General features: G+C 36.6%; 1 protein-coding gene across 1 annotated transcript; it reads left to right on the top strand.

The window, feature by feature from the left end:
- Positions 1–5,377: 5,377 nt before the first annotated feature.
- Positions 5,378–12,658, top strand: LOC131777368 (ephrin-B2-like). Its single transcript, XM_059093662.2, has 6 exons — positions 5,378–5,566; positions 6,869–7,173; positions 9,993–10,094; positions 11,132–11,254; positions 11,832–11,919; positions 12,111–12,658. Exons 1-6 carry the CDS (start codon positions 5,448–5,450, stop codon positions 12,217–12,219), a joined length of 846 nt encoding a protein of 281 aa, XP_058949645.1. The 5' UTR covers positions 5,378–5,447; the 3' UTR covers positions 12,220–12,658.
- The last annotated feature ends 267 nt before the right edge of the window (positions 12,659–12,925 follow it).

Here is a 12,925-nt window from a genome sequence, read left to right as displayed (position 1 = left end):
CAATATTCTAAATTGTCTAATCACAAAGAAAAATGATAAGTAAATATTAAATATATACTAAATTATCACGAATATTATGAAGTATGCTTCCCTATAATCAACAGTTAATAATGAAAACATTTGTCCTTATTCAAAATAGATGAGCTTTCTATCTCAAAGGTAGAGTTATTGATGTCCACATGAATATATTTTAGATAGCTTTTGAATGTGACGCTCTCACAATTTTAAACTCGGTTTAGCATAGCACTCCATGACAATGTTCCTCTATGCTTGAAGGAGAGTCTTGCAATTTTTTTTTTCTTATTTTGGGTGGGGGAGGGGGTCTTTCCATCTCAAATTTCTTGCTTCGTCTGGTTTTGTGCTTTGTCCCTCTCAATACATCAAGGAAGCGCGTTGACCTGACAAATTCTCTAATGGGCTCCTGTCACTACCTTTATTGTGATTTATTACCTTTATTCTCATGTCAATGTCTCTTGTCAGATTTCAAGAAAGTAAACAACACTTGATCGGGTTATCTTTGCTTAACAAGTGGGAGACCGGTTCACTTTAAAATTACCGATTTTTATTGATTGATATTTTTTGGCACAAATGGCTCCTCACATGATCAAGCACTGTACGTATTTTCCAAAACTTCCTCCTCTTAGTTTACACGGAATAGTTCTCGTAACCGCGGATGTAGAGGAAATACGAAAATTGTAAACCTCTTACAAGGAATGACACGCTCATTACAAGGCATAAAACCAGAACCTCGTTAACTTGGATTTCATGACTTTTTCCGTGGGGTGCCTGTGCATACCACGGTAAAAATCCGGCTAGGTTTCTTTTTCATAGCATGGAAAAATTGCAAAGCCAGCCAATAGGAGTGCGTAAAACCTTTATCGACTTGTAAATATAAGTAGCTGGACTGATCAGAAGCGGACAAAAATAATCCTGTGCTCTTCTGACAAAAGAAACCTCTGGAATTCATTTCCGCATTAATTTCACTCAGTCGACTAAACTAGCGGTCACATTAAGAGTGTTCTGGGGTATTTTCGTTCCGATGCAGAAAACTTATCAGATACAAGCTGAAGAAAACCGCGTAAACAGAGATCATTGTGTTACAATGCAAATATATATTGAACTACTGTGAGACTAAACGTGACATAGAATTAGAAAACAGAGGAATTAGGCTTGTACAAGTGAAGAAAGATCTGGATTCCAGCGGTTAAATTTGACGAATTTTCGATAAACGCAGGATACTATTTTGTGCTGTTTTTGTTGGCTATAAGTACGTTAATTATTCTGCAGAGTCGGATGTTCACCATAATTGTGGATCTCTCCGTAATTTTCCGGAACCTTAGCTTTTGAAATAAGAGCAACCTTGCATTGTTGCTAGAACAATAATTACAAGTTCACGACAACGTTTCATCTGTAGGTTGAGTGCTTTATACACAAGTTGGCCATAGGTACCTTTAATTAGATAAAGGAGATAGTAGAATTTATTTGGCATGCTGTGGTGTTTTAATGGTTTTTTTTTTCGTAAGAGATAAAATATGAGCGGGAAACCTTTATGAGCATTTAAAACGGCTCACCGTTTAAATGCCCATAAAGGTTGGACGCGAAATTTTATCTTAGTTGTGAAATGAAAGCAACACAATATAACACTAAATGGGGTAGCAAAGTCTTCGAGGAATAGCTGCGGCGGCGGCAAATACATGTGCAATGTTAGATGCTGTTGGAGTGGCCGATCTGAAATGCGAAGATGTTAAAGATCTGATCGGTCACTAGAACTTATGTCGCCAAATGGGCTAAACTTTTGGTTGAGCAAGTTTGTTTGTGACCAAGCAAAATGTTAATTTGTGCGATTAACCGTCATTTGGGTGAGACGGAAGGAGAGGATGTAATAAACGTTCTCAACAAAGCAGACAAGACGCATGTAAACGTTTAGATTGTATGTAGACAATGGATAGAGGAAATTCTAAGTGTAATTTATTATTCTTTGTTGTATTAAGCTAGTGATTGATATGTCAAACTAGCAATTGATTAATAAACTTTGTACGAATTTCAGGGCTCGTCTTTATTGAAGTTAGACATACCAAGTAGGGGAGTTGGAGATCTTTATGATGATTAATCCTATCGCTAATTCAACTAATCCATAATTCATCAACCCCTGCCTTTCCCTGCTACCTTTTCAAACCCTCCCCATGCTTTCATTCAGTTGATTTATATCGGGTTTTACAGAGGTAAACATGTGACTGAAATTTTGACTGGTCATAATTTGGTGAATTATTAGTATAGGAAATTACATGATTTCGAGTGCAATTTATGGTCTTTGAAAAATTAGCAAGTGCTTGTTTATTCCAAATTGCACGAGAAAAATCATGTGATTACGTGTTAATAATATACATGGAAAAATACGAGATGGCTTATCATAATTAAAAATAAGCAAAGCGCGCGCGTCAAGTGCAAAAATAATTTATTCAAACCTTGCGTTCGGTCAAAACAACCGCCTACGATCAAAACAATAATAAATTATGCAATGATATCTTCACATCTTTAAGGTGCAAAAAAGTTCAGATTTTGGCCAAAACAGTTCAAGGAATTGTTCAGTCAGTGTCCGAATCACATTCGATGAAATGGAGTCGTCGTTTCCGAGGTTTCACCATGTTTGTTTTTAACTTCGGCGTGTGATCGCTCGAGCAAAGTGTTAAACTGGGTCGGCTCGTAATTTTCGATTTCCTGGGCAATTCCCTTATCTAAACACCACTTTTTCCAAACCGACAACCAAACAGCAGTGTTTTTTACAGTGTTTTCGTTGTTTAAGCTGTTTTTCAGCTGCGGTGGCGAAAGAAAGCCTCCTTAAAACACCGGCCATTGTTTCGCTCGCAAATTTTCAAATTTTGTTGCGACAACCAAGGCTCGCATTTGATAGGCTATCTGTGAGTTTCTTTGATTATTGACCAATCAGAATGTCTGATTTGTTTCTTTCTTTGCACTGAATTAACCCTCTTCTGCACTGAATTACCTGAAAACTGTATTTATCTTAACCAATCAGAACTAAGTAATTTTTCCATGTATATTATTAATGACTTTATCAGGTTTTCTACAGTAGTGTACAACCCATTTCGTACTTATTGACGTATTTGATGAACAAATTACGGTGGCTAAAAATATACGTCCTCAAAGGAGGGAAACCGTCGTCAGCGGAGATGGAATGGTTTTTGCCGAGCTTTTGCTCTTAGGAGGGATGAAGCAAGCTATGAGAAACACGAGGAGATCAGTAGGTCGAGTTCCAGTTTGTTTCTGAAAAATCCAGAGGTCTTTGAGCTGCCACTCTTCGCTGTTTTCAACTACTAAAACTCAGACACGGTTTCGTCACTAAAATTCTCTACAGTGATTTCTTCGACTGAGCTAACTAGCTAATCGTGGTAGTTTACTATAATAGCATAGCTCCTTTCAATGCTACGCTCAGTCGTCAACGTATCCCACGGAATCTTCTTTCAGCGTCTTATATTCTTGAAGGTCCTTGCGAAGTAATGATCATCTTTAGAGAACCTGGGCACGATCGTTGAAATCCTGACTCAGACAAATAATTGGGAGTTACTACATCACGAGCGACGAGCGACGAGCGGGGGATAAAGAAATGACCGAAATACGAGTGGTCAGCGGGCAAACAAATTTGATAGTTCATATAGAGACATATCAGTTGTAGTTGCAGAAAACAAAACGTCAGTCACCAACAACAGTTCTTTTCAGAACTACACTCACCCGGACGATCACACTACACGAATTACTGATACTCCTGGGTTCAAACCATTTACTTTACTAGAAAACAATAGTGTTGTAAAGCCGAAATGTTAACAGTATACTTCGCTAAATAAAATGTCAAGCAATTTTTCAAAAGTGTTGATGGCACATATATCTTTTACTGCTGTATTAAACAATGGAGGTATCGGGAAAGGCATCGGTGGCATTCGGAAAGGCACCAAGAAGAATTATATTTACGTTTTGTAAGTTACAAAAAACAATCGTATTGTAAAGCCAAAATGTTACTAGGTTAGACTTCGCTAATTCAAAAGTTTAACAATTTTCCAAACGCTTTTACTGGAACAATATTTTTACTGTTATATTAACCAATGGAGGCATCGGGAAAGGCATCGGTGACACCGGGAAAGGCATCAAGAAGAATGATATTTACGATATGTAACTTGTTGTATGACGGAAAAAAGTATCTTGACTTGTTTAAGGCATAAATCACAGTCGGTTTGCTTTTCACTTGAATTTTGCAATCTCGACTTTCGATTCCGGAAAAATGAAAAGCTAAGCAACTCTAAAAAAATTTCGTTCTAGATTTCTATATTTTTAGAGTCATTAATAAGTTTGTTTCCACAGCCTTTAGATAAGAAATTTTAAATTTCCATCAGCTGTAGTTCTTTTAGTGTTTATTATATATATTAAATCGCCTCATTTCACGTGAAAAAGGCATGTAAAAAAACACTGAGCTTCGAGAAACAGCCAAGTTAAGGCTAACGTGTTTACCATGCTTAAATATGATCAGTGCCACTCGTTTAGGAGACCTTTTTTCAGAAGATCCAGGCGTTCAAATAATTATGTTTTCCGTGCGAAGTGTTTTTTTTTCCCTATTTTATTTAACAAATGAATTCGGGACGAAAACTTAATTTTCGAAGCGAACGGCAGGTGAAATGTTGTGTTGGTGTCTCTGTTCCCCCCCCCCCCCCCCCCCCCCCCCACGTCTCTGCGAAAGGTACATCCAGAAAACCTGCATGGAAAAACTGACCACAGCTATCGCACCAAATTTAACAAAAAATCTTTCAAACTAAACTGGTGAGCAGCACTCTACGAACGTTTGCTGTAAAATTTCTTTATTCTTCGACGCGTTTCGTTTAACTGTCGTAGACTTCTTCGGGGAGTTTTACAATTTAACACTAAACACCTGTATTTATAAGCTATAGTTAGTGGCTATACGGGAGCCAATGACCATAAAGGCTTGGCCGGACCTACGAATAGGTAAAGGAGAAGTTGCGGAAAACTTGAAATTTTTTTTGGGCAAGGTGGGAGAATTCATTTGGGGTCCACGGTTCTGGTTTTCTTTTTTCGTCACGCAGCAAGTTACAAAACGTAAATATAATTCTTCTTGGTGCCTTTCCGGATGCCACCGATGCCCTTTCCGATGCCTCTATTGTTTATTACAGCAGAAAAAGATACATGTACCATCAACACTTTTGAAAAATTGCTTAACATTTTATTTAGCGAAGTATATTGTTGATATTTCGGCTTTACAACACTATTGTTTTCCGCAACTATAACTGATATGTCTCTATATGATGTATTAAATTTATTTCCCCGCTGACCACTCGTACTTCGGTCTTTTCTTCATCCCCCACTCGTCGCCCGTGATATAGTAACTCCCTAAATAATTCCGCGTACCTGCTATTCCGCTTAACAATATGGAACGTAGCGTCTTCTTCCTGCTACTGACGTTCCCCCGAAGCGACTTCGAATTAAGTTCTCTTGTAAGAGGGGCAGTCGTTTACCCTTCGTTACAATGGAATTCCAAAAATCCTCAGTAAGTATCTTTTTAAACTAAATGATAAACTAGAAAGAGAGTCAACTGATTGAAGAAAGCGAAACGAGAAGTTAACATTTGTAAGCCTGAATTTATTTGCGTTTAAGGAGAAAACTTTCAAGTATGATGAAAATTGCTATTCCATATGGCTAACGCTGTACTAGTTAGGCGTGAGTTGTCGCAAAATTTTTGCTGAAACTTTTGGAAAGTGATAGCTTCAGTTACCGAATTGAAATATTGCCTATAGCCATGTCGTATTGGCTCCATATATGTGAAATATTTGCAAAAAAATTAGAATATTATCTTTTGGTAGACGACAATTTTTGCATAGAAAGGTTTAGTGCTTGCTATGTATATCCAGGGTCCTCAAGCAGGTTAAACATTAAAACAGGACAACTCCTCTCCTGTGTTTACATTTAAAAGCCAGAAGTATTTATTTTACTACTATACTGACCTAAAATTATTCGCCACACTACAGGAATACCAATCATTTTGTGATATTTTTACAATACTACTTGCAATGTGGCAGAAAAACAAAAAGTTTCAGCATTTTGAAAGTGCTCCAAATGGAATGGTGACAGCACTTTGTGTAACACCCTGATACTGAAAAGAATCCTTTTATAATTTAATACCAAGAATCTAATACCACTTACTGACAAATTACAAAAGTATGGACAATATCCGCACAACATGAAAACTAACAGAAAAAAGTTAAGGAATATGTAAGAGGGAACAACCTTATACTTAAGCCAGCAACTTTGGCTTCTCCAAATTGAAACATCTCTAGTTGGAGATGTTTCACTTTGTCTGTGGGATCTAGCTGCTACAAAAATAATTTTATCAGATGAAATTCTGATGAATCTATGTCTAATACTGAAATTACTAACATGTATGGCAACCCAATGTACACGTCACTATGATAAACCATTATTCACCAAAGTGCAGGGGAATAGTAGTGAATATTTACTGAGCCACAATGTGGCAAAATAAATGTCTACCATTTTCATCAATGCTAAGGTGAATCATTGTCTTAGTATATACCACACTGAAACCAAAAAAAATAGTTTATTTCAGCCAATTTACCACAAAGTGGTCAGAAATTAACCTTGTGATGTATAAATTTATCTATTAGTTGCTGGGAAATAAAAAAAGTAGTTGCTAATCACTTCTGAACGTATGTATCAGCACTTGCTTAATGGTGACTATTAATTACTTCTAGGGATATATGAGAAACTGTAACAGTGGTACTTTCCAGAACCTTACAGTCATTTAGATCTGTTTTGTATCTAACCTCTCCTTTAGATTTCAAGAGGGAAAGTTGCATTTTAGTGTCCTGCCAGGTTCAAAACTGAACCTGATCTGCCCTCATGTAGCAGTATCCTTTGTAGAGATGGATGACACAGATAGCATGCTCTATTATGAAAACGTTTGGAGAGTTGACAACACAAGCTACCAGACTTGTGAGGTTAATACTACCGTAGCAGAGAACAAGATGGTACTAAAGTGTGCTGATCCTCGAAAGATTCAATTTACCACAGTAGTCTTTCAGCGTTTCAGTGCTGTTAATTCCCTGGTATTTGAGCCAGGAAGCACCTATTATTTTATTTGTAAGTGTGTGATGTTTTGATTGCATCTTGTAATTATCTGGTAAAGGGTTTTGCGGTGGAGGTCTGTAGTTGGTGAGTAGAAGAATATCATTTTTCATTAGCTGTGGTCCTGTCAGAATTGATCATGTGTACTCATGGTAACTTTTCATAGTAGATTTATTGGTTGATATATTAACAGATAATTTATCAACATTATTACCAACCATAAATCTAGAGACTGTGAACATCTAAAATATGCCTGGAAAGTCGATTGTCTAGTAACCAATCACATTGAGATCTTGCCACCACAGAAACCGTAGACACTAAATGGGTTGCCTTTCATCAGGAAACCAATTTTGTGATATTTTGTTTCAAAATACATCTGTCTGCAAAAATATTATTCAGATTGGCCAAACTTCTAACATCCCAAGAGACATGAATAGTTTCCCAAATCAAATAAATTGAAGTCTTTACCCAACCAAAACTAACACCAGGGTTTATGGTGCCAGTAACGAAAACACCAGAATGTCGGGGTTCTATATTATCTTTTCATTTTATGCCGTAAATCAAATTCACCGTGTCGCGTGGCTCATGTGTACGGTCCGGTCGGTACTATGTACTTTCGCTATCAGTTGGACCGCTACTAACGACTCTCCGATCGCTACTACTGGGAATCACCAACAAAACATCGATGAAACTTAGTAAAAAGCCACAAAGATTTACAAAGAAAATCGAGTATAGAGAAAAAAGAGTATATCTTGAGTGATCATTTCAAATTACGATCGATCGAGACGAAAATCCATTCGCGAACAAACACTGTGCTTACTAGCTTCCATACCAAATCCATCTCTACCAACTTGGCCCTGATGAACCTAACAAGATAATTTAGTGTTACCAACTGAGTTGAAAACGTAAATTGGCCACCATAAAGAATTTGAAGGTTGATGTTTCGAACGTTAGGCTAACGCTCGAAACGTCAGCCTTTAAACTCTTTACGGTAGTTAATTTACGTTTTCAACTCGGTTGATAACACTAAATTACCCTGTTATACCTTCCCACCGACGCAGCACCACAGTTTTTCTAGAAACTTACCCCCTTGGCTTTGATGAATCTATTTCTGCATAGCCAAACCAGTATAAAAATGTATGTTAAGGAGTTGTCGCTTAGCTTTCATACCTTACATTTAGAAATCGATCGACACGCGACGCCATATTGTTTTCAAGGAATCAACAACCTCCGTGAAAAATCGTTTGCTCACGTTTTCTTTTTTCTTCTCACAAAAAATTTAAAACGAAATGATTAAGTACCCTAATCTGAAATAAATTGGATACAGTTGTGTCATTTAAACGTCCAAAACTAAACGAATGAGCTAAAGAATCAACCCCGTTCGATACCGGGTTTTCGAGGGACTCAAAATAAATAAAGAAGCAAAGTTAACCATACCTTTCAATGCATAATTCGTAGGTCATTGAGTTTAGTGATGTGTTGGCTGTTATAAGGGCCTTTTTTTTGTTTATTTATTTTTGTCTTTGAAATGACAAAGTTAAGCGACAACTCCTATATAAACATTTTTACACTGATTTGGCTTCAAAGAAGTTATAAAATTGTGATATCATACAACCAACTTTGCTGAGACTAAAACTTAAGTGGTAGCGAACGGACTCTTGGCTAATTGAGTATATCTGGGTCGAGTTCGATTCATTTGCTCATTTGTTTTGTTTTTGACGTTTATATGAGAAAACTGTTTCCAATTTATTTCAGGTTAAGGTACTAAATAAATTTGTTTTAAATTGTTGTGAAAAGACTGTAAATGAAGAAAACGTGTGCAAACGACTTGACATGGAGGTTGTTAATTTCATGAAAGCAATATGGCGTCGCTGTGTTGATCGATTTTTAAATGTAAGGTATTCTAATCTGTGACAAGTTAGAAATGATAAAGCTAGCGACAACTCCTTAACATGCATTTTTATACTGGTTTGTCTTTGAAGAAGTAGATTCGTTAAAGCCAAATTGGTAGAAACGGACTTGGTATGGAAGCCAGTGAGCACGATGTTTCGTCTTGATCGATCGTATTGTGAAATGATCGTACAATATATGTTCTAAAATGCAACAGAAATTTTATTTTATAAATCTTTGTGGCTTTTTCTAAGTTTCATTGATGTTTTTTGTTGGTTATTCCCAGTGATAGCGGTCGGACTTCGTCATGGGTAGCGATTAGACCGGTAGCAAAAGTACCTGGTAGCGACCAGACTGGTTATCTGATGGTTGACAGACTCACTTTACAATAACCTCTTGTCAATGTTTTGATGGTTGTTGACTATTGGAACAGAAAGAATTTGGCCTACCATTAGCCTACTATTGCTCTTATTCTACCCTTGCCTGGGAATGCAATCATATTACATGATATTACTCTCAGGCTCGAACCGTTTACATCTTGTGTTATGCTTGCAGAGCTTTCAAGTCTCATGCATCGAGCATGAGACTTTGTTAACAAATTCAATCTTACGCTCTCAGGCTGAAGCCATTACTTCTCACTCCTTTAAGATTTTGGATTTAAACTGTTAATTTTGAGATGGTAAACTACTGCTATAGTCAGGTCCCTATAAAATGAATTTAAAATCCTAATTATGATTTACTCCTTGTGTGCTTTGATCTCACTTTGAACTCTTTTCAACGGTGCAAACCCTCCTTCATTTGCTTAAAATTTTTCAGGGTGAGCATGACACCCCCCTCCCCTCTCCATGTTGTTGTCCATCAAAAATCATACGTAATGTGACCCTAATGCTTTTTCAAAGTATTTTGACCAAGAAAACTAATTTTTCTCCACTTTGTATTTACAGCTACTTCTAATGGGTCCCTCAGTTCTCTGACAAATAACAGAAATGGACACTGTCACACAGCAAACATGAAACTGGAAATATATGTCTGTAAAGGAACTGAGGGTAAAATACAACTGTATTCAAATTAAATTTTCCTGAATGATTTGTGAAGAAACGTAAAAATTTATCATTGAAATTACTAAGAAACAATTGGCTGATTTTTGGATGCAGTGTTTTTGGGAACACAGAATCTTTTATTGCTATTTTTTCAATATCTTGACTTCCAAAGATAGATGCTACTGGTATTGATTTTTGCTAAAACGGAGGGGAAAGAAAAAAAATCAGAGTGCCTCCTAAAGAATCAAACATTCATCTAGTATGGGTTGAAAACGTAAATTAGCCACCGTAGAGGGTAAAAAAGCTGATGTTTCGAGCGTTAGCCCTTTGTCAGAGCGATTATAATCACTCTGACAAAGGGCTAACGCTCGTAACGTCAGCTTTTTTACCCTTTATGATGGCTAATTTGCGTTTTCAACCCAGTTGTTAACACTAAATTGCCTGCTATACTCTCCCACTTACGCAGCACCACGGTTTCTTTAGAAACTTACCCCTTTATTCATTCATCTAGTATGTACTTCTAAGATCACTAGTGTTAAAAGTGTTGTTTCAGCTCTCCAGGCTATGACCGCCTTGGTTGCCATGATGACTAGAGAAATTTTGGCCACAATGTTAGCAGTGTCAGTCGTCAATTTGGCAACTTGTGGTCAGCGGTCATTGGAGCAAGTTGAAAGGTTTTACAGTTACATTTTTATGGTCTGATAAAAGTTTTCATGATATATTAGTCAAGAACTTTGTTTTCTTGCAATAAAATTTCCCTCTTTCTCATCAATTTCTTGGTATATGCCTTGAGATGTTGGGTGAATCTCCAAAAACAAATGCAAGCTATAATTCCCAGAACAAGTGACAAGTTTTGTGTACAGTTGCACAAATTAAGTGCTTTTTTTTTCTGGAAAGAAAAATTATCTCATTCCTGACCTGTTTACAATTTTGGTCCCCTAATGATAATTTTGAAAAAAATCAGGCTTGGAGCTCCATGTTTTATGTAAAAAGGATACAAAAGTTGCTCTAATTTTAACTTGGTTATTGTTATTGCATTTTAGATCCAGAGTGTAAAGAAGCATCCAATGATACTACTACAGTATCTACTGAGGTTACCACTTCTGTGAGTACACCCATGCCTGGTGCTGTAGGAACACAAGTACCTAGGGCATCACCTTTTTGGGGTTAGTGATCTTTAAGTTCATTAATTTAGGCTTCATCCTTATCTTTAGACTTTTTCTTGTCTGTTAAATAAATGTAAAAAAAATTATGATGGACCATGAAAGGAAAAAAAATGGCTGATAGACAGATGGACTAACCAATGAACTAATGAAGAGACAAAAAGATACTGACAGGACAGAGACAGACAGACAAGATAATTTGGTTTTATCAACTGGGTTAATAATGTAAATTGGCCACTGTAAGAGTTTTAAAGCTTATGTTTTGAGCAAAAGCCCTTCATCCGAGCAAATAGAGGAATTTTGGGTTGTGTGTGTGAGTTATATGCAGCAGATAGAGCTACACTATTGGTGGGAACAGGGTAAAAAGAAAAACAAGAATAAGACGGACAGACAGAGAGACAGGAGGACAGATAGACAGGCAGTCAGACAGACAGGGTGGTAGGTACATAGATATGCTTTTTTTTAAGCACCCTATACTTAATATGTTAAATTGCTGCTGTCTGTCCACTATTGAATCTATCTTTACAAAGCATTTAAAATTTGATATTTTTTCTTGTCCCTTAATTTTGGTCACATGTAGGTTCTTGGAATCTAAGAGCTGCTGTCATCCTTGGGGTTTGTTTTTTTGTTTCTCTGGTGGTAAACTGCTTGTGTCTGCATGCGATTTGGTGAGTTTTGGTAAATGATAGATTAATTAGTGCAATACCATTAACTTCTCAGCATGTATATAGAGACAAATCTAATTGTATATGAAACACGACTGAAAAAGTCTTTTCAGATAACAATTTAGGTTTGGAAAGAAAGTATTCATGCAGATAAATCATCTTACTAGAGATGATCTTTTGTCTTCCTGTCATAGTCGTCGAAAAGAGAGGAGACGATCATTAGATGAAGAGAAGAAGTTTTATAAAGCGGTGGACGAAAATTGTCCGAACAAACATCAAATGAATGATGAGAAACTCCTTTAAGGGTGATGGACAAAGCACTGATCGTGGACTGTACCCAAATGGACTACCCTGAAATGGAATTTTATGGCAAGTCATAGCTGTAATTAATTTGGTGGAAAGATCCTGTCTTCACATATTTTCAATAGTTTTAGGGCAGCCTTGTTTTTAATCATGTTAAGACTGTAAATTGTAAATAATCTAATTTAAGCGACTTATAGGACATTTATTGCAGGTTCACACCAGCCCTTGGGTTGCCACAAACAGACCTGCCTTGCCAAAAAGTATATATATGTATATATGTATATATGTATATATGTATATATGTATATATGTATATATGTATATATGTATATATGTATATATGTATATATGTAGGAAGTCTGCAAGTCGATTTTCGCGTGGAACAGTGCTCAATACATTGAAGCAGAGCAGGATAAATATTATGAGAGGAAAAAAGGGGACGTAACTACATTTCCCAACAAGCCTGTTTCGTGAATCGCTTCACTCTTCAGGGGTTTAAAATTAAACCCCTGAAGAGTGAAGCGATTCACGAAACAGGCTTGTCGGGAAATGTAGTTACGTCCCCTTTTTTCCTCTCATAATATTTATGTATATATGTATATATGTATATATGTATGCATGTATATATGTATGTATATGTGTGTATATATAATGTATATGTGTGTGTATCTATATATACACACATATATATATGTATGTATGTATA

Source organism: Pocillopora verrucosa, chromosome 3 (genome assembly GCF_036669915.1).
Source record: "Pocillopora verrucosa isolate sample1 chromosome 3, ASM3666991v2, whole genome shotgun sequence".
In the NCBI taxonomy this organism is placed as follows: Eukaryota; Metazoa; Cnidaria; class Anthozoa; order Scleractinia; family Pocilloporidae; genus Pocillopora; species Pocillopora verrucosa.
The sequence above is the reverse complement of the archived record's forward strand: the minus strand, read 5'-3'. Positions and strand labels throughout refer to the sequence as shown.